This window comes from Octopus sinensis, linkage group LG4 (assembly GCF_006345805.1).
Source record: "Octopus sinensis linkage group LG4, ASM634580v1, whole genome shotgun sequence".
Lineage (NCBI taxonomy): Eukaryota > Metazoa > Mollusca > Cephalopoda > Octopoda > Octopodidae > Octopus > Octopus sinensis.
In genome coordinates, this window is record NC_043000.1 from 31,070,186 (window position 1) to 31,093,127 (window position 22,942).

At 40.7% G+C, this 22,942-nt stretch overlaps 1 protein-coding gene across 1 annotated transcript in view; it reads left to right on the forward strand.

Moving 5' to 3' along the window:
* LOC115210279 (protein ECT2-like) overlaps nucleotides 1–22,942 on the forward strand; it is a 182,868-nt gene that overhangs the window by 33,540 nt on the left and 126,386 nt on the right. The window contains exon 4 of the mRNA XM_036501941.1: nucleotides 3,434–3,613. Coding sequence (XP_036357834.1) covers nucleotides 3,434–3,613 — 180 coding nt within the window. The remainder of the gene's footprint in view (nucleotides 1–3,433; nucleotides 3,614–22,942) is intronic.

Below are 22,942 nucleotides of genomic sequence, written 5' to 3' on the forward strand. Positions count from 1 at the left end.
GTCTCACTTGGTTTGCCAGGTTTTCTTAAGTACAGCATATTTCCAAAAGTCCCGGTCACTAGTCATTGCCTCGGTAAGGCCTAATGTTCGCAGGTCGTGCTTCACCACCTCATTCCAAGTCTTCCTGGGTTTACCTCTTCCACAGGTTCCCTCAACCGTTAGGGTGTGGCACTTTTTCACACAGCTATCCTCATCCATTCTCGCCACATGACCAAACCAGTGCAGGCGTCTCTCTTGCACACCACATCTGATGCTTCTTAGGTCCAACTTTCCTCTCAAGGTACTTACACTCTGTCGAATATGCACACTGGCATTACACATCTGTCGGATCATACTGGCTTCATTCTTTGTAAGCTTACGCATGTCCTTAGCAGTCACGGCCCAAGTTTCACTGCTATGTAGCATGGCTGTTCATATATATGCATCATACAGTCTACCTTTTACGCTGAGTGAGAGGCCCTTTGTCACCAGCAGAGGTAAGAGCTCTCTGAACTTTGCCAGGCTATTCTTATTCTAGCAGCTACACTTTCAGCACACCCTCCCCCACTACTGACTTGGTCACCTAGGTAACGGAAGCTATCAACAATTTCTAGTTTTTCTCCCTGGAATGTGGCGGAAGTTGGTCTCTGAGCATTTTCAGTGTTTATTGCTCCTGAGCATCTGCCACATACAAAAACTATTTTCCCAGTTAGCCTTCCTTTAATATTGCTGCACCTCTTACGTGTCCATAGCTTACACTGGGTACATGTTATAGCGTTTCTACCTACGCCTTTTCTACAGATCAAGAAGGGCCATCTACCTGAAGGGATTTGTGGCTTTCCTGCCTTCTTACTTATTAGGACTTTGGTTTTAGCTAGGTTGACCCTAAGGCCCTTCGATTCTAATCCTTGCTTCTACACTTGAAACTTCTCTAGTTCTGATAGTGACTCAGCAATTAGAGCAAGGTCGTCAGCATAGAGGAGCTCCCAGGGGCATTCTGTCTTGAATTTCTCTGTTATTGCCTTGAGGACTATGATAAATAGGAGGGTCTGAGGACTGAACCTTGTTGGACCCCTACCTCTACCCAGAATTCTTCACTGTACCCGTTGCTAACCCTCACCTTACTGACAGTGTCCCTGTACATGGATCGCACAGCTCTCACTAACCATTCATTTATCCCTAGTTTCCTCATTGACCACCAGATAAGGGATTGGGGGACCCTGTCAAAGGCTTTCTCCATGTCAACAAAAGCCAGGTACAGAGGTTTATCTTTGGCTAGGTACTTCTCTTGCAGCTGTCTTACCAGAAATACAGCATCGGTGGTGCTTTTCCCTGGCACAAACCCAAACTGCATCTCATCTAAACTGACTCTCTCCCTAATTAGTTGGGCTATGACCCTCTCCGTGACCTTCATTACCTGATCCAACAACTTGATACCTCTGTAATTATTTGTATCTGAAGCATCATCTTTACTTTTGTAGCAGTTGACAATGGTGCTTCTACTCCAGTCATTGGGTATGACTCCTTCGTGTATCTCCTGGTTAACTATATGGGTGACTAGGCTATAGCCAACACCGCCAGATATTTTGAGCACCTCTGCAGTGATTTCTGATGGGCCAGGGGCTTTCCCTGCCTTCATACCCTTAATTGCTTTATCTACCAAGGCACTGTCAATTTGGATAGCTGTTCCCTCTGTGGGGTTGACATATGGCAGACTCTCTTTCTCCCATTCATGTTCTTTATTGAGCAACCTTTCTGAGTGGTGTCTCGAAACCTCTCTCTTTGCGGCCTCATTTAGTGCAAGTGAACCATCATCCATGCAAATACATTTCTATTCTACGACATCACGATTTTCTCTCACACACTGTCTTGCAACATGAAATACCCCAAGTCTTTGGTCCTCATGGCATAGAACATTGGCAAATTTTTCCTTATCTGCTTCCCTTCTGGCAGTCTGATACAATTCTCTGCGACCACCATTCTTCCAGTCCTTCCAAGCCTGTTTCTTTTCTCTAATAGCCCTGTCAACAACATTGTTCCACCACCACATTATTTTGGGTCGAGAAGGGACTTTGCATTTTCCACAGATCTGGTCAGAGTCCCTCAGCAGGTTGTCTCATAGAAACCTCTAGTTGTCTTCTACATCGTGTGAAGCTATATCCCCTTCTATTTTGTCAAAGGTTTCAAGTAACATGTCTCTAAATCTCTGTCCATTCACAGGATCTATAAGCTTCCAGACCCTTCTCCTCCATCCTGGTTGTCTTCTGGGCATCCATTTAGCCCTGATCCTAAAGTCGCTAACTACTAGTCTATGTTGTGGGGTACATTCTTCACCTGGGAAAGTTTTGGTATTTATAAGAAGCCATCTTACCCTTTTCCTGGTGAGGATGTAGTCAATTTGGCTAGTGGTTGGTGTTAGGAAGGGCATCCAGCTGTAGAAACTCTGCCACATCAGATTGGAGCCTGGCGCAGCCATCTGGTTCGCCAGTCCTCAGTCAAATTGTCCAACCCATGCTAGCATGGAAAGTGGACGTTAAATGATGATGATGATGTTTTATATAAACATGGGGGTGCTGAAAAGTTCTTGGTTTTGTGTAAAAGAAAATACAGGAGGATCAGTGAATTATGATTTTGTTCCACATATAATCTTCCCTCTGATTCACATACTCATTGCAGTGAACCTTCAGTTTTTCTAAGCCCTATAAAAGAACTTGGAAGGTTGGGTCTCCAACCAGGCCTTTCATGATACCCTGAAAGCCAGAACCCTTGCAGCACCTTCTCGTATGTGGATGTATGTATGTATATTTATATGTGTGTGTTTATGTATATACAAGGTGCTGCTGAGAAGTTTGTGGCTTTAAAGGTATCATGAAAGGCCTGATTGGAGGTCCAACCTTCCGAGTTCTCTTATAGGGTAACAACTACTACCCTTGGTCTCCCTATTACACCAAATTGCAGTTATAAACCTGCTTCTTTCATTTTCCTTTCTCTCATCCACCTTGCCTATTCTCTCTTCTATTCTTCCTCTCTTATAGGGGCTATTTTAATCACTTAGCCTTGTAACCGAGATGATGTTCACTTGTGTGGATGGTATAAAAACACACACACACACCCAGTACAATCTGTAGAGTGGTTGGCATTAGGAAAGGCATCCAGCTGTAAAAACCATGTCAAAACAGACAATTGGAGCTTGGTGCAATTGTCTTACTTCTCAGTTCCTGATGAAGTGTCCAAGCCATAGCTGCATGGAAGATGGATGTTAAATGATGATGACTGGTATCCTCCTAACTAGCTGAGAAGTCGTCATCTTCCCTATTATCGCTAAATTTGCCAAGTGCTGCTCATCCTTGCCTTCAAAAGAGATGTCAGTTTGTTGAGATATTTACTCATGTCATTAACTTCTACAACCTCATCTTTATAACATTTTTAATATTTTCCTTTTTTCTTTCTAAAGTATTTTAGTCACCCAGTCATCTACTCAGACACCGGCCAAGATATTCCAGCAAAATCCCCTGATTTTGAATACATCTTCATTCTTGATAATTTTGAAAATGAAGCTTTTCGCCAACTTTATCGTGAGAAAAAGCGTATCTTTGGACCACCAGTTCTAATTACTTGTGCTCGAGATAATTTGGTAAGTCATATTTTGGCTTTTTTTTTTATAAAACTGTCATTTATGAATGCTGAAATTTACTGGAAAAGTAATAGACTTCAACTTTTCAAGAATGTAAGACCAATAACAATCAGATAAATGTTTGAAATTATGTATAATAAAGTGTAATTATTGTTTGAGAGAAATCAGTACTTTATTACTATTATTATTAAAAGAAATCATTGTCATTATTATTATTATTATTATTACTTTTTTTTTCTTCTTTCAAATTTGCTTCCATTTCTTGCCAAGTGTCTTCCGACTCCTAGGGCAAAGAAACTCATAGTATACATTGGTAGGCCATTAAACTAAACTCAATAGTTTGTTCATTTTTTTTTTTTTTAAGTTAAATTAAAATACATGGGTAGTAATAATTCTCACATCGACAATGCTCTTCTCAATACGTGTGATGTACCAGTTAAGACAATCTTTTGCACTTCTTGCAGGGATGGTAAGCCAGGGATCATTCTCATATAATTTTCGGTTCCCTTCTTGATCATTCCTAGTGCTCCTACGATCACTGGTATTGTAACCGCCTTGAGATGCCACATTTTCTCAATTTCAATGAGTAGGTCTTTATATTTTCTGAGCTTGTCAAACTCTTTCGCTGAGATATTATGATCACAGGGGATGCTCATGTCGATCAATAAGTAAACTTTATTGTTTTGGTCTTTCACAACAATATCTGGTTTATTGGCCTTGATGGTTCGGTCTGTATGTACTGGAAAGTCCCACAGAATCGTTACATTTTCTCCTTCAGTTACAGCCTCAGGGTGGTGATTATACCACTTGTGGGCAGTTTTGATATTGTAATGCCGACTTATTAGCCAGTGTAGATATTGGCCAACTCTGTCATGTCTTAATTTATATTCCACTGGTGCTAAGACTTTACATCCAGAGATTAGGTGGTCCACTGTTTCAATCATGTCATTGCAGAATCGGCATTTTGGGTCTGCTCCATTTTTCATCACATTGGCCTGGTAGTTCCGGGTTAATAGGCTTTGATCTTGAGCAGCCAGGATGAAACCTTTGCTCTCTGCTTTTAGCCCTGAGCTCCGTAGCCACTGATGGGTTTGCTTCTGGTCAACATCAGCTTGTTTGCTGCGGGCCACATATTTGCCGTGCAGAGGTTTCTCCTCCCACCTATCAGCCAATTGCTCGTGCGCTTTTTTCATTGCCATTATTTTCACCTTCTTTGCAACAATAGTTGCCATACTTCCCTCGGGTTGTTCAGTTTGGGTATCCTGCACGAGATCAATAGCAAATTTTTTGCTTTCCTTTATGATAGAATGAAGCTTCTTTCGTCTCTCATGATTTTCCACGAGCTTTAGCATCCAGTCATTCGTTATTTCAAGATATTTGGCCAGTCCAATTGTGGTTGTTTTGTAAGCTAGTTCAAATTGGATCAGGTCTCGACCTCCTTGGGCTCTGGGAAGGTAAAGGCGATCTACGTCTGCCTTTGGGTGGTGCATCCTATTACAACTCAGCAGCTTGCGTATTTTCCTGTCTATATTCTTTACTTCACTCATATTCCAGTTCAACACATTGTAGCTATAAGTAACAACTGGAACTGCTAAGGAATTTATTGCTAACACCTTGTTACGTGCAATTAGTTCAGATTTCAGGACTGCACGAACTCTCCTATAACATTCCTTCCTGATCTTCTCTTTCATGCTTGCATGCTGAATACCGAGAATGATTAACAAGTATTATTATTATTATTATTATTATTATTATTATTATTATTTACTTCTAATCTGTATGTCTGTTACAAACACTTGCTGAGACACACCCAGTGTCCTGGGGTGAGTGAAGGATCAGAGATATTGCAGTATTACTGAAAGCTTGGAAACAGGGAGTGGCAGGGGCAATAGTGAAATATATTCATGTAATACAATACAGACATTTAAATGCATAGGATTTTTCTTAGGATGTGGGCAGTACTTGTTAGTACAAACCTTTTGGATTTCTCTGTGTGTTGGGGTCCATGATCATGATTCTCTTTAGGGGACAGGTGAGCATCAGTTGGTTCTGTATCTTCATCCAAATTTTGCTCTGAAATTATGTCCCGGTTTACAGTCCATTCGTTTTTGTCTCAGGCATGGAGCTGTTGTTGTCATCAGTCTGACTAAGGAGTCCTATCAACCCCAGTTTTAAATCAGAGTGTTCCTTCTCCTAGACAGACTGTCAACCAAGGCTTGCGAGTTCCTTTGCTCTTTGTCGGGTTTTGTTTCTAACCCCACAGGGCATTGAGCATCCACTGTCCTCACCAAGCGAGCTTAGTGTGGTTGCCAATTTAGTCACTGACGACTTTTTGCAATACTACTTGTTAATCATTCTCAGTATTTACTTGTTCACTATTATAATTTCATTGTCACTACTATAATTCCTATCTTATTATTTACTTGTTCACTACTATAGTTTCACTATTATTATTATTATTATATTATTATTATAAGACCTAGAGGTCCTAATATTGTCTCCCCTGATTTCTTTAGACAACAAATGATGGCAGATTTATGGCTGTTGGTTCAGCTACTGATGATACTGTGGTGCTAAGTAGAATAGTGGGTTTGTCTACTAATACAAGCTGTTTGATTGGACTGGTAGTTGACATGCCTGGCGGTGGAGTGGGGGTGGGCAGGAGGAGCATTGAAACATTGGACATAACAGCTAAGATATAGAAATTTATGAACATCTCAAAGTTTTAACAAAACTATGGTAATCTATCTATAAAACATCACATTGTATTTAATACAATAAAGGAATCTATTTATGGAACATCACAGTTGTTCAGAAACATCTATAAACATCTCAAAGTTTTAGCAAACATATAGACAATTTCATTGTTTGAAGTAATAGAAAAGGCTTACACAGTTTTGGTGGGTTGTAAAATAGTCATCCAGCACCGAAAAACTGAGTGGGGGAGGAGGGAGAGAATGAAAGTGGGGTTGAAGAGGAAGCAGGTAAACTTGCCAAAATTCCAGTGTGGGGCAAATTTATGTATAGAAATCTAGATTTTTGAGAGGAGCATCGACACAGACATTGCATAGGTAAGATATAGAAATTCATGAACAACATCTCAATTATAACAAAACTAGTTATCTATCTATAAAATATCACATCTCATTTACGATAAAAGAATTGTATCTATGGAACATCATATCATAGTTAAAATAATCTATAAACATCTCAAAGTTTTAGCAAACATATAGACGATTTTATAGTTCGAAGTAATAGAAAAAGCTTACACATTTTTGGGGAGCCCTAAAATAGTTATCCTATCTTGTGAATGCTTATTATCATTATTATGACTGGCTCCCATGCCAGTGGCACATAAAAAGCACTGGCTTGATGCCAGTGATCCCTGACTGGCTCCCATGCTGGTGGCATGTAAAATGCACTGTCCAAACGTGGCCGATGCCAGTGCCCCCTGACTGGCACGTAAAAAGCACCCACTACACTCTTGGAGTGGTTAGCATTAGGAAGGGCCTCCAACTCTAGAAACCTTGCCAGATCAGATTGGAGCCTGGTGCAGCCTAATGGCTTGTCAGTCCCCAGTTAAACCTATTTCTTTACTACCCACAAGGGGCTAAACACAGAGGGGACAAACAAGGACAGACAAACAGATTAAGTCGAGTACATCGACCCCAGTGCGTTACTGGTACTTAATTTATCGACCCCAAAAGGATGAAAGGCAAAGTCGACCTCGACAGAATTTGAACTCAGAATGTAATGGCAGACGAAATACAGCTACGCATTTCGCCCGGCATGCTAACGTTTCTGCCAGCTCGCCGCCCTAGTCTCCAGTCAAACCATCCAACCCATGCTAGCCTAGAAAGCAGACGTTAAACAATGATGATGATGATTATGTGATGAAAACTCACAGTTTATTTTGCTGGGTATGATGGAAAGTGTCAGCTGTCCACAGCCAGCAGACTAAGGTGACACTCATGTACTGGTCATGTTTCAAGAACCCCGGGAAGAATTCTTGCAGATCCAAGCAATGCTGATTTTTGTAGGTTTTCTATCTTCACACTTGTACCAATCTTTTTTCAGCTATGTTGGTAGTTGAGTGCTGATACTTCCAAGCATGCCAGTCACTACTGGTATCACATCTACTCCCCTCATTGACCACAACCTTCCTGTTTCCCACTTCAAATCATCATCATCATCGTTTAACGTCCGCTTTCCATGCTAGCATGGGTTGGACGAATGACTGAGGGCTGGCAAACCAGATGGCTGCACCAGGCTCCAGTCTGATCTGGCAGCGTTTCTACAGCTGGATGCCCTTCCTAACGCCAACCACTCCAAGAGTGTAGTGGGTGCTTTTTACGTGCCACCGGCACGGGGGCCAGTCAGGCGGTACTGGCAATGACCTCGCTTGAATCTTTTTACATGTGCCACCAGCACAGGTGCCAGTAAGGCGACGTTGGTAATGATCATTTGTTTATTTTTTTCTTCTTTCTCTTTTAATCCTGTTGTCACTGGACCATGTTATGTCAATTATCATGCGTGTTCTTTCTTTTCGTTTCACCACGACAATGTCCGGTTCCCGATGTTTGGTCAGGGGATCGCACTGAATCCTTGTATTCCACAGGATTTTGCAATTCTCATTCTTGGTGACCCCTTCTGGAGTTTTCTCATACCATGTCTTTGCTCTTTGTAGGCTTTGATTTCCACAGGCCACCCAATGCATCACTCTTGCCACGTTGTCATGCCATCTTTTGTATTCATGTTGTGCCAGTTTTGGGCATTCTCTAATAATGTGCCATACCATTCCACCACCTCTCACCACACGTTCTGCATCTGTTGCTGTTGGTAGTATTGCCTATTCTGCTCTTCACATAGTTGTCCTTAACGTTTGTTCTTTATTATTATTATTATTATTATTATTATTATTATTATTATTATTATTATTTTTGCTCTTTCAAAAGTTATTTAAAATATATCAGTCAACTAATGACAGAAATTAATATTTTATTAGCTGTATAGTGTGTGTGTGTGTGTGTGTGTGTGTGTGTGTGTGTGTGTGCGCACGCGTGCGTGCGTGCGTGCGTGTGCATGTATATATAATCATATCAAAGGGAAATGGAAATTAATTAAAATTTGCATTTCCAGTGGTCTGACGTGTAAAACAATTTAGTCAAAAAGACTATATATTAGTCATACGATATAGTGTATATTTAAACACATGAGGAATCCACTTATAGGGATTCCACACGCTAGAAAGAACAGCTAGGTTTTGTGGTTATAGAACCTAGCTGTTCTTTCTAGCGTGTGGAATCCCTATAAGTGGATTCCTTATGTGTTTATATATACACTATATCGTATGACTATAAATATATATATATATATATATATATAATATATATATATATATATATTATATATATATATATATATAGTAGGCGCGGGCATGGCTGTGTGGTTAGGGAGCTTGCTTCCTAGCTGCATGGTTTCGGGTTCAGTCCCACTGCATGGCACTTTGGGTAGGTGTCTTCCACTATAGCCCCGAGCCGACTGGAGCTTTGTGATTGAATTTGGTAGGTGGAAGTTACTGCCGTGTGTATATGTGTGCGTATAGCTGCTCAGTGCCTCTCCGAAAGAGAGAGAGGGATAACCTGTATCAACAAGATATTTGGATGTTGTACACTGCTGGTCACACTGTCTCCAATTGTTTCTTGGCTGTGTCATTCTTTTCCATCTTGGCCTGAATCATTTAACTAAATTGTCTTCCCATCATTGTAGAGACCTTCCAATTGGCCTTTTCCAATCTCTTGCATATCACTTGGTGGCTGCATGGGTCAACCTGTGTCTGTGAATCTTACATTGTGTCCAGCACAGTGGGACTTTTGCTTTTGGTATTTTGTGATCATGTTCACTGCACTCTGTTCTTGAATTACTTCATTTTGGATTTACTTTTACACTGAGTATTCCTTCTGACCAAATTCCATTTGGCATTATGCTGTGCTTGTGAAGAAGCCCCATCAAGCCAAGTAAAACCGCAGTCGTGGCAGATACCGGTATCATGCTAATGGCACCTGTGCCAGTGGCACATAAAAGCACCCATCACACTCTTGGAGTGGTTGGCATTAGGAGGGATATCTAGCTGTAGAAACCATGCCAAAACAGACTGGAGTCTGGTGCAGCCCCCCAGCTTGCCGGCCCTAGGCAAACCATCCAACCCATGTCAGCATGGACATCGGATGTTAAATGATGATGATGATGATTACCACCTGCGTATGTCTCTGTACCACCAACACCCAAATGAGTCCACAAAGAGGGACCCACTCTGCTGTCAATCGACATGTAAGAAATAGCCAATTCTCCGTCGAGCCACACCCAACTATCTTAGAAAGAACTCCTAATACATTCAATAGGTATGTTGGCCTAAATGCATTTATGATTGTTTGACCCTTACAGTGATATTCTTGGCAGGAATCTTTTCATGGCCCTTTGCTTTGTTGTCAATGTTTTTCCATCTTCATAGTAGCCAACATCTCACTTGTATATATATACACCTTGGAATAAAATGTTTTTGGTAGTGTACAGAACTGTATATCAATAATATGGATATGTTAGTCAGAAGAAATGGAATTGTTTATCATTATTTAATGTCCGTTCTGGCATGGGATGGTTTGACCAGAGCTGGTAATCTGAGGGGCGGCATCAGACTCCAGTCTGACTTGGCATGGTTTTTTCGGCTGGGTGCTCTTCCTTAGCTTAATTTCATATACAGATACAGAAAATTTTCAAATTTTTCCAAAGAAATGAGGTAAAGCAAAATATTTACTATATTTAAGAATTTGTAGAGGTTCAAGCATTCTCAAGATTCTTAGATCTAATGATGTAGATATTTCCATTTCCTTGGAAATTTTTGACAATAGATGATATACAAATAGACCGAAGAAACAATTCCTTTGTTTCTCATACATGCTTGTGCCCACACACACACACTTTCTCTTAATGTCTGGGGTCTTTTAAATCCCCTAAGAGATTTTGCTATATGTATAACAAACACATGTAAAAACTACAACCTGCTAAAGTGTATTTTTTTTTAGTGACAAGAAAGAATGAAGTCCTATCAAAGTTCTTATATATGTCTATGAAGATGTTACATTCTTGATGCTATTTTCAAACTTGATTTGTAGTATGTTGCTAGTTAATACAAAACAAATTGTAGTTATATGTACAATGCATTTTCCACTGAATCATGACGGTAAATTTGAAGATAACTTTACAAAATTTGAAAAGGTACAAAACAAATTGAATAAAAATGCATCAGTGTATGTCTCTTTGGTAACTTCAACCTCACTAATGTTAAATGGCCTGAAGAGCACAATACTTTTGAGAATATTTACTGTATGAGCAAAGGCAAGCAGAATCTCAGCATGGCCTTTCTAAAAATGTTGTTCATGAAAGAAATAATACTCTGTCCTATTTATAGGCGTAGGAGTGGCTGTGTGGTAAGTAGCTTGCTTACCAACCACATGGTTCGGGGTTCAGTCTCACTGCGTGACACCTTGGGCAAGTGTCTTCTACTTTAGCCTCGGGCCGACCAAAGCCTTGTGAGTGGTTTTGGTAGATGGAAACTGAAAGAAGCCTGTCGTATATATGTACATATGTATATATATATATATATATATATATATATATATATATATATATATATACATATATATATATATATATAATATATATATATATATTATATATATATATATATACTCTTTTACTCTTTTACTTGTTTCAGTCATTTGACTGTGGCCATGCTGGAGCACCGCCTTTAGTCGAGCAAATCGACCCTGGGACTTATTCTTTGTAAGCCCAGTACTTATTCTATCGGTCTCTTTTGTCGAACCGCTAAGTGACGGGGACGTAAACACACCAGCATCGGTTGTCAAGTAATGCTAGGGGGACAAACACAGACACACAAACACATACACACACATACATATATATATATATATATATATATATATATACGGCAGGCTTCTTTCAGTTTCCGTCTACCAAATCCACTCACAAGGCATTGGTCGGCCCGGGGCTATAGCAGAAGACACTTGCCCAAGATGCCACGCAGTGGGACTGAACCCGGAACCATGTGGTTGGTTAGCAAGTTACTTACCACACAGCCACTCATGCGCCTATTATATATATATATATATATATATATATATGTATATATATACATACATATATATCTGCGTGTGGGTGTCTGTTTGCGCCCCCCCCCAAACATCGCTTGACAACCGATGCTGGTGTGTTTACATCCTGTAACTTAGTGGTTCGGCAAAAGAGACCGATAGAATAAGTACTAGGCTTACAAAGAATAAGTCCTGGGGTCGATTTGCTCGACTAAAGGCGGTGCTCCAGCATGGCCACAGTCACATGACTGAAACAAGTAAAAGTGTAAGGGCAATAACATTTTAGATCTGTTTCACAAATCATACATAACTCGTCCATAATGTAAACAACAATTCTCTCAGTGCATAACATAGTAGAACTAACAATGTATAGTCCAAAGGACACTGTACCCTACAAACAGGATTTGAATTGTATCCAGCCGTAACAGAACTAGTCTGAAAATCTCTCAATGCAAGACATTGCCTGGAAACTTTGTCATTACCATACAAGTTGTGTTGTTCGTTTCCAGTATTCTGCAATAACAGTCTGGTTTTGGGGAAATATTACCTTGCTTGGAAACAAGTAAGGGTTGGTGACGTGAAAGGCATCTAAGCAGTGAAAATATTTGCTTTAATAAGCTGTCTCACCCATGCAAGCATGGAAAAGTGGATTTTAAAATGACGATAATGATTTCTTGTAATTATTTTTTTCTAATCAATTTCATTTTTAAACCAATAGTTTGTCTTTTTTTTTGTAATTTATGGAAATGAGGTGGAGTTCAAGACATTTGGCTTTTGGAACTATTTAGTTGAATATTTTACCTAATGCTTTTTTTTTTCCTTCTGAGAATGGAAATCGAAATCGAAATCCATCAAAAATCAATGGAAATTGTAGTTGTGATACCAGTGCCGGTAGCATGTAAAAAGAATCATCCGAACATGGCCGTTGCCAGCGCCTCCTTGCCAGTGGCACGTAAACAGCACCAGCTGATCATGGCCGTTGCCAGCCTCTCCTGGCATGTAAAAAGCACCCACTATACTCTTGGAGTGGTTGGAGTTAGGAAGGGCATCCAGCTGTAGAAACACTGCCAGATCAGACTGGAGCCTGGTGCAGCCTCCTGGCTTCCCAGACCTTGGTTGAACCGTCCAGCCCATGCTAGCATGGAAAGCGGACGTTAAACAATGATGATGATGATGATGAATGGTATAATTTCCCCTTTTTTTTCCTCTCTCAGACTATATAAGCATCTGATCATGTGGATTAAACATATTTCTTCCTATTGGACTATTCTGTGTGCAGCATGTGTGAATTTCTAGTCTCTTGTCATTTGGCTATTTGTTATTTAGTTTCAACTAGGTTGGCTGACATTCATTTATTTAATTTTGACATTTACAATCGTTATTATTTATGAGTTATTGCTGCTGTCATTTCTACTATCTTGACAGATTGACAGTAACAGGCCACATATCTATGAGACTTGGTTTTTGATTTGCTTTTTAATTTACATTTCTTTTGCTGCAATCTGAACACTTTCTGAAGCATATTTTGGTGCAATTGTTTTCACAGTTTCATGTATTCTGTAATGCTAACCAATTTTGAAATAGAAACATCTATTTTTGACTAGGCTTTATACAACAGCCACACTGATGCAACGCTTAACCAAGGTACATTACTCTGCTTATCTTGTTTTGCCCAGCTGAAAACATCAGCATTTCTATGTTGTATCTAAAGAATAAAGAAAGGAAAAAATATTTTACTGCTATAATCTCTATGGAAATATCTATAACTATATTTATTCAGCTAGTCTAGTATAGAAAAGTGGGTGTAAAAACCAAGTTAATGTTTAATTATAAATATTATTGTCCAATCAGATAAATATCCATGCTTCTGTATTGGCAGGTCTTAGTGAAAGCTATTGAACAAATTGAAATTTAACTCCAGAAATTTACTGAGAGATAAAACGAGCTGTGCGCATGCACACACACACACACACACTCACACACACACACACCACACACACACACACACCACACACACACACTGTCATCATTATCATCATCATTATCATCATCATCATCACCATCATTTAACGTTCATGTTCTATGAAGCATGGATTTGATGGTTTGACAAAGATCTGATTAGTCCAAGGACTGCATTGTGCTGCTCCAGTGTCTGCTTTGGCATGGTTTCTATAGTTGGATGCACTTTCTAATGCCAACCACTTTACAGTGTGTGCTGCGTGCTTTTTTGTGCCACCAATACTATTGAGATCACCATGTAGCTTGCAACACCTGAGGAGGAGAGTGTTGTATCCTTATGTTCTGTGGGGGTTAAGGTATGTTAGAAGCAGTTGGTGTAGAGCAGGTTCTTGTTGCAGAGAAGTACATGGTTGCTCGTATTAAGGAGAGTGAGTGAAAATGAAGTCGAGGTATCTGCAAAGAGATATGGTGATGATGTGTACGGGTGGCACCACAAGTAGGTGGGTGGGGATTTGCAAGTCGTGCCAGTGGCACGTAAAAAGCACCAACTGATCGTGGCCGTTGCCAGCCTATCCTGGCACCTGTGCCGGTGGTACCTAAAAAGCACCACCTCGACTGGCTTCTGTGCCGGTGGCACGTAAAATCCACCAACCGATCGTGGCTGTTGCCAGCCTCGTCTGGCACGTATAAAGCACCCACTACACTCATAGAGTGGTTGGCGTTAGGAAGGGCATCCGGCTGTAGAAACACTGCCAGATCAGACTGGAGCCTGGTGTAGCCTCCATGGCTTCCAGACCCCGGTCAAACCGTCCAACCCATGCTAGCATGGAAAACGGACGTTAAACGATAATGATGATGTATGGGGGAAGAGATAGGGGAAATGGGAGAGAGGAAGATAGGTAGGCAACTTCTGTAAAGATTGGGAAGGGATGATTGGGTGGGGGTGCACGATTTGGGGAGACTGGAAGAATGCTAGCGAAAGGGTTGTAATGAGAAAACTGTTGATGCCAGAGAGATGATATGTTTGGGTAAGCTGCAGGAATGGAGTACAGAGATAGATATGGGTTGAGGCAGATTTACTACAGCTGGATGCCCTTCCTGTTGCCAACCCTCACTTGTTTCAAGGCAAGTTAGTATTTCCTCATAGCCAGACATGTTTTTTGCAGAGTTTTGGAAATGGATAATGCTGCTTGTATGACAATATCATGTAATGTTAAGACAAGAAATTCCCCTCTGCCCCATGCACACATTCATATATGCATGTGTGTGCGTGAGTGTGTGTGTATATATACCTACACAAACTTCTTTCACTTTTCATCTGTCAACTTCACTCACAAGGTTTTGTTCAGCCTGAGAAGTAGAAGACGCTGCGAACTGGCAGAAACGTTAGCACGCCGGTCGAAATGCTTTGTAGTATTTCGTCTGCCGTTACGTTCTGAGTTCAAATTCCGCTGAGGTTGACTTGCCTTTCATCCTTTCGGGGTCGATAAATTAAGTACCAATTACGCACTGGGATCGATGTAGTCGACTTAATCCGTTTGTCTGTCCTTGTTTGTCCCCTCTGTGTTTAGCCCCTTGTGGGTAGTAAAGAGATAGGTATGTGCAGTGGAACTGAACCAGGAACCATGTGATTGAGAAGCAAACTACTTAACAACACAACTGTGTCTGTTATGATTGTGTGAGTGTGTGTGTGTGTGTGTGTGTGTGTGTGTGTGTATAGTAGTTCAGGCATGTGTGTGGTTAAGACGTTCTCATTTCAAGTACATGATTCCAGGTTCAGTCCCATTGCGTAACACCCTGAGCATGTGTCTTCTACTATAGCCCTAGTTGGACTAATATTTTGTGAGTTAATTTGCTTGAAGAAGGTTCTCTGGGAACCTTGTGTGTGTGTGTGTGTGTGTGTTTGTGTGAATGTTTACATTCTGTGCATTGAACGAGAAATCACTTTACTACAAACAGTGATGTTTATTGACATTTCCTTGTTAACAAATTGTTGGGTAGATCTATATATTCCAAGACGAGGTGAATGGAAACTCCTTTATCTGAAGAGCAGGTAAGAAATAGCTACAGCCACAGACCGACCAAATCTGTGGTTGGTGCAAGGTTCCAGCTTAACAAGGTGATGTGGTGGGGATGGAACTATGTGATAGAGAAAGCCATTAAGACAGTGAGTCCGGCTTGGAACGGCTGAAAGACTAAAGGGGACAACTGAGAAGTTAGATGATAGGTTTACTTAGCAACAGGAGAAGTAGAATGAGTTCTGTGAGTAGATCAGTTCTTTGTCTCCTCCTCTTCATCATAGTCCACCAAGAGTTTAAGTCTGGGTACTCATAGAAAAGTCTTTATGCTGATAACTTCATTCTTATTCCTCAATCTATTGTAGAATTGGCAAAGAAATTTTGGGTGTGGAAGCAAAACTTGTTATGGAAGGGCCTCAAAGTTAACTTAACAAAGAATAAAGTTTTAGTAAGTAGCAAAACAGACAGGACTGTACATCGATCATGGAAATGATCTTGTTTGATTTGTAGGAAAGGAATTGGTAGAAATTCTATGCAGTGTTGCCAGTGCAAACTGTGGACACATAAAAGGTATAGTGACAGGTTAACAGAGAGAGAGAGAGAGAGAGCAGCAATACACAGGAAAACTGAAAGAAGCAGCACATATGCTAGGACACAACAACCTCCTAAGCAGACCGAGTGCAGATATGAACAGCATATGAGAGCCGGTATTAAGGAAGGATAGGAGAATGTTAGATTTATGAGCCCTAAAATTTACTCCATAATTGCCCACAGGCACATGGCGTAGTGGTTAAGAGCGCAGGCTAGTAACCCCAAGATTCCAAGTTCGATTCCAGGCAGTGACCTGAACAACAACAACAACAATAATAATGGCGGCGGCGGCAGCGAAAAAAACCTTAGGAATGAGAACCCAGACACCTGATGAAGGCTGGAGGGTATATCAGCCGAAACATGTTAACAACAAACAAGATGAGGACAAATATCCGTCAATTATAAATAATGTACATAAATCCTCATCTCTTAAATATAGAACTGTATTACTTGAAGATGTTATTAAAACCATGTCAAGGTAGAAGTATGAAGACAGACAGCTGATTCATTAATTATTTTGGTGTTTGGAATTGATTATAGTAATTTACCAGAACAACCTTAACATTCTCATGTTGTCTTGTTACTTTAATGACCTCAACATTCTCATCTTGTCACAAGTGAAGGGAACCTTTATGTGGTCACTTGAATAGCCAGAAATAGCAGCTAGACACACTCTATCATTAAGAATACCCTAGTGGGACACATTCAATTATATAGTCTGATATATACTATTCTTGATGGGTGATCATGACTGGATTCCTGTAGGGTATTGTCCACAAACTCATACAGATGAACTGTAGACAAGGATCTTCACTGTGGATGAGCTATCAAGCTGGTCCACAGACAAGGGACTTCTGGAGGTGGTAAACGAAACCCAAGCGTGAATAGTTGATTGTATTCTCTCTTTTGTTTGTGGTTATTTTTATCTATAGCTTAACAAAAGCTATGGTGACCTCAAAATACAAAACATGTAAGCATGGCAAGGGATAGCACTGTCACACTGAAGCTTCCACAATTCTGGCTGAAGTGGGCTGATGTAATACGGTTTGCACAAGTTGAAGCACAATTCAACATAAGGAAGGTCACCTCAAACCTGATGGAATATACATAACAGCAGCCTTGGATGAAGGCACAGCAACACGGGTGCAAGACATTCCAATTCAACCACTGGCTACTCACGAATATGCCACTTTAGAAGTGAGACTTGTGGAAATATTCTGTAAATTGCCACCTCATGTCCAGTCTCTCATAACTCAGACTGAGATCAAGGGCCTATGGCAGTTAGTGAAAGTGGCCAAAATGCATTTTTTGTCTAGAGGGGTTATAATCAGTGCCTAAGGTGGTTCCCCCCAACCCAAGACATGATGAAGTTACATGAACCAATCTGTGTTTCTATCAAACAAAGTTTGGGGCAAAGGCTTCCAAGTGTAAGCAGCTGTGTAGCTTCAAAAGCCTTTTGTCATTGGCCCTGGGAAACTCCATAGCTGGTAGCTGGCAAACATGATCAACTGCTCCTGTATGTCCACGATTGGAGCTCTGGATGAATATTCCTAATTGAAACAGGAGCAGCATCTGCAAGGGACTGCCATTACAGAGAGCGAGGCCAATTTTTAGTGGCTGCCAATGGTTTCACAATCAAAGTATATGGATGCTGCAATCTCCCCCTTCACATCGGTTCACAAGCTTACACTTGAGCATTCGCTGTTGCTGATGTCCATCAGCCTATTACTGGAGCAGACTTTCTTCAGGCATACTCACTGCCGGCCAATCTTCAGGGAAGATGACTCGTCAACAGCAACACTTATGCCTTTGTTTCTCTTGCAAAATCTGCACAGGCTGCCCCTTGCATAGCAGCTGTCTCTCAGACCAACTATGAATTCTCGAATCTCCTTGTAAGCTGCCTGAATCTCACTACCCTGATATTCTCCAAACCCACAACCCACCATGGAGTGAAACACCACATCCCCACTACTGGTCCTACAGTGCACAGCCATGCATGCCGTCTACTACCAGACAAACTTGCTATTGCAAAGGGCTTGTTTGACAATACGGAAGCTTTGGGCATTGTCCATTGATCAAGCAGTCCTTGGTCATCACCTTTACATGTGGCACCAAAACCCAATGGAAGTTGGCAACCTTGTAGAGATTATTGCCATCTCAACACAAACACAACACCCAACTGCTACCCCATTCTGCATACATCCCATTCTCTGCCCAGTTAGCCAGATGCTCAATTTTCTCGAAGGTTGACCTCATCTGAGGTTACCATCAAATACCAGTGTGAGACAATGACATATCTAAAACTGTTGTGATCACTTCTTTTGGGCTGTACGAATTTCTAAGTACACCCTTTGGCTTAAAAAATGCAGCGCTCCCTCAAATGCACTCATTCAGTTTGTAAAGTTATTGGAGTTAGGAAGTACATTGCTTTAGAAACCACGTTAACATAGAAATATAAAAGTGAAGGCATGGTGTCCCCCATCTCTGACTCATCTGGCCCTGTTACAACCTGTCCCACCCACAGCAGTGTGAAAATGGGATGTAAAATGATGACGATAATTTTCAAATACAACTGATATCTTTTACAGATATAATTTGATTAATATCTTTTCCAATATTAGTGTCTTTTCTCAATAATTAATAATGCCATTTTTCAGATATATTTAATTAATCTCTGTTCTTATTCTGTTTTAGAGCAGAATAAAAAAAAGACTAACTAAACGAAACATTAACGAGTTTTGATTTATGTCATCTTAATTTATTCTAATTTAATTTTTGTTGCTCATTGTCTTCATATTGGTGGCATTTATGCGGTTGACATTCAGTTTAAATAGCTTGAGGTCAGTGTTTCCCATATTGAAAAAATAATTTCATTGGAGACATTGATGTTGTTGCTATTTAATCACCTTTCAGGTAACACCTGCTGGGGGCGAATATGAGTGGGAAAGTAATTCCTGTGGTTTGGTTTTGTATGGAGAAAGAATCTTAGTATATTGTTCAGTGCAGGACCTGTGAAGGGTGACAAACTGAGTGAAGGGATTGATGTAACGGGAAGATTTGAGTGGAGATGAGTAACTAACTATGAGCAGATGTGAAGGGCTGAGTCGAGCCTGGTCTATGAATTGGAAGCTGCGACAGCAGAGACTAGTGCCGTAGTGGTAGAACTAATCAGAGAAAAGAGCCCAGCTCTAGGGTATGGGTTGGAGTGTGTTGATGAAAGTCATTGTCAAGCAGCCAGACTATTTTTAGATGTAGTTTGATATATATATTGTATAGCCATCATCATTATCATCATCATCGTTTAACGTCCGCCTTCCATGCTAGCATGGGTTGGACGATTTTGACTGAGGGCTGGTGAACCAGATGGCTGCACCAGGCTCCAGTCTTGATCTGGCAGAGTTTCTACAGCTTGATGCCCTTCCTAATGCCAACCACTCTGAAAGTGCAGTGGATACTTTTTTCGTGCCACCAGCATGGGCCAAGTCAGGCGGTACTGGCAATGACCTCACTCGAATCTTTTTACACATGCCACCGGCACAGGTGCCAGTAAGGCGATGTTGGTAACAATCACGCTCGAATGGTGCCCTTTTACGTGCCACCAGCACGGAGCCAGTATATGACAATTGTATTTCTTTGTGGAACTTGCTTAACTTTTGTAGAGAATCAGCATTTGTTTGGTGTTGAAGTATGATGACCTTGCTCTAATAGCTGAGTCACTACCAGAAGTAGAGGAGAAGTTTCAGGTGTGGAAGGAAGGTCTGAAATCAAAGAGCTTTAGAGTTAATCTGGCAAAACCAAAGTCTCAGTGAATAGGAAGGCAGACAAACCACAAATCCCTTCAGGTAGATGGCCCTGCTTGAGCTGTAAGAATGGTGTAGGTAGAAACTCCATAAAATGTATCTGGTGTAAGTTATGGACACATAAGAGGTGCAGCAATATCAAAGGAAGGTTAACTGGGAAGATAGTTTTTGTGTGTGGCAGATGCACAGGGGCAATAAACACTGAAAATGTGCAGAGAACAGCTTCCATCACATGGCATGGGGAGAAAAACTAGAAGTAGTTGATTGCCTCTGTTATCTAAGTGGCCAAGTCAACAGTGGGGGAGGATGCTCTGAGAGCATAGCTGCTAGAATAAGAATAGCCTGGGCAAAGTTCAGAGAGCTCTTACCTCTGATAGTAACAAAGGGCTTCTTGTTTAGAGTGAAAGGTAAACTATATGGTGCATGCGGCGAGCTGGCAGAATCGTTAGCACGCCGGGCGAAATGCTTTGCGGTATTTCGTCCGCCGCTGCGTTCTGAGTTCAAATTCCGTCGAGGTCGACTTTGCCTTTCATCCTTTCGGGGTCGATAAATTAAGCACCAGTTGCGCACTGGGGTCGATGTAATCGACTTAATACCTATGTCTGTCCTTGTTTGTCCCCTCTATGTTTAGCCCCTTGTGGGTAGTAAAGAAATATATATGGTGCATGTGTGCAAACAGCTATGCTACACGGCAGTGAAACATGGGCTGTGACTGCTGAGGACTTGAGTAGGCTCGCAAGAAATGAAGCTAGTATGCTCCACTGGATGTGTAATGTCAGTGTGCATACATGGCAGAGTGTAAGCACTCTGAGAGAAAAATTGAACATAAGACGTGTCAGGTGTGGTGTGTAAGAGAGATGGCTGTGCTGGTATGGTCATGTGTTACGTATGGATGAGGGTAGCTGTATAAAGAAGTGCTGATCTCTAACTGTGGAAGGAACCTTTGGAAGCGGTAGACCCAGAAAGACCTGGGATGAGGTAGTGAAGCATGACCTTTGAACTTTGGGCCTCAAGGAGGCAAGACAAGTGACCGAGACCTTTGGAGATATGCCATGCTTGAGATGACCCAGCAAGCTAAGTGAGATCGTAGTTGTAGCCTATGCCAGTGTTGCATAACTGACCCATTTAAGAATTCCATTCAATCGGCGGACAATATGCTGTGCTTGAGAAGACTTATTGAGTGAAGTAAAATTGCTGTGGTGGCCAATGGCAGTGTTACCTGACTGGGCCCCATGCTGTTGGCACATAAAAAGCATCCACTACACTCTCGGAGAGGTTGGCGTTAGGAAGGGCATCTAGCTGTAGAAACCTTGCCAGATCAGATTGGCTTGCCAGTCCTCAGTCAATCTGTCCAACCCATGCCAGCATGGGAAAGCAGATGTTAAATGACAGTGATGATGATGAACAAGAACCCTAATTGACATTGTACAGATTTTATATTGGGTATGCAACATCTTGAGGAGAGTTTCTCAGTAATGGTGAGGTTTAGCAGTTGTAGTGATTTTAATGGGTTTAGTTGTGTGTTTAAGACCGGTGTGGCATATCAGATGGAACACTGTCCTTGATGTGTGTGTGTGTGGTGATTGTGTGTTTGTGCTGTTAAAAGTTACCGTCTCTGCCGGAGAGATAGCACCTCAGCCTGTTGAGATTATGGTGGGTGATGCTCAGTTTGAATGTCTTGATCAGTGTTTGTAGGAACTGTAATTGGTAGGCAACTCAATGCTCCAGAGTGTTGAATTCTTTGGGAAGATGGAGTATTTAGTGGGGCTGGGGTTGGTGAGTGGTGGTAGAAGTTGAAACAGTGAGGGTGGTAGAAGACAGGTGGACTGGTAGCTTGTTCCTAAGAGCAGAAACCATTGTAATAGTAGTAAAAGAAAGAGTGAGGGAGGACCTGTGTCTGTGAATCAGTGATTGTAGCATGTTGTCGCTATTGAATGGCCATCATTTTTAATATTGATCTATGAAAATGATACATGTTTTTTTGAAAGATGGCTGTTTTTATTTGTTACTGATGGCTATTCCATTGGACCGTGCTATGTCATATAATTTATTAAAAGCACCTAACTTTGAACTCTCTTGTTAAAAAAATATGCTTACTGTGTGTTATGTGTGTTTGATATTTTGATTATATAATCACTACTGTTGGGCATCAAATATATATATACATTTCCTGACCTTAGTTTTGTAAATATATTAAAACATAGTTTTAACAGATCTGTAGTGCTCTGAGAGTGAGTGTCATTGTCAAAGACTTGTGTAGAAATATGTCAGGAATCCCACCTGACTTATGATTGATTCTACAGGTCATACCACAATTCATTGAGGGAATCTAGTCCGAATTTAGTTTGGTCTTTAATCTAGTTAATGGTCAAAAGCTATTTGCTTTAATTGTCCATTTCTTATCATCTGTGACTTCTTATTAGCTATTAGCTTTTGATTCAGTAGCTTATGAAATGATTGTATAATTAAAGCCAAGTAATTAATAGCAATTTCATTATATTATCTGTTTCAGCTTCTGTTAAGTCTATTTTTGAAATGTATCTCTTTGTAATTAAGAAAGGTCACTCATTCGGAAATTGTATCGGAACAAGAAAGTTGTATCGGAACAAGGAAATAGATCTGAGCTGGTAGACAATTAGGTTGTCACTAATTAAGCTGGTAGACAATTAAGTTGTCACTAATTAAGCTGGTAGACAATTAGGTTGTCTAATCAGATTGATTCCTCTGTATATTAGTTTTGTATAAAACAAAAGAAGAAATTCTGATTTCCATGTTTCTTCTCTGGTATTAAAA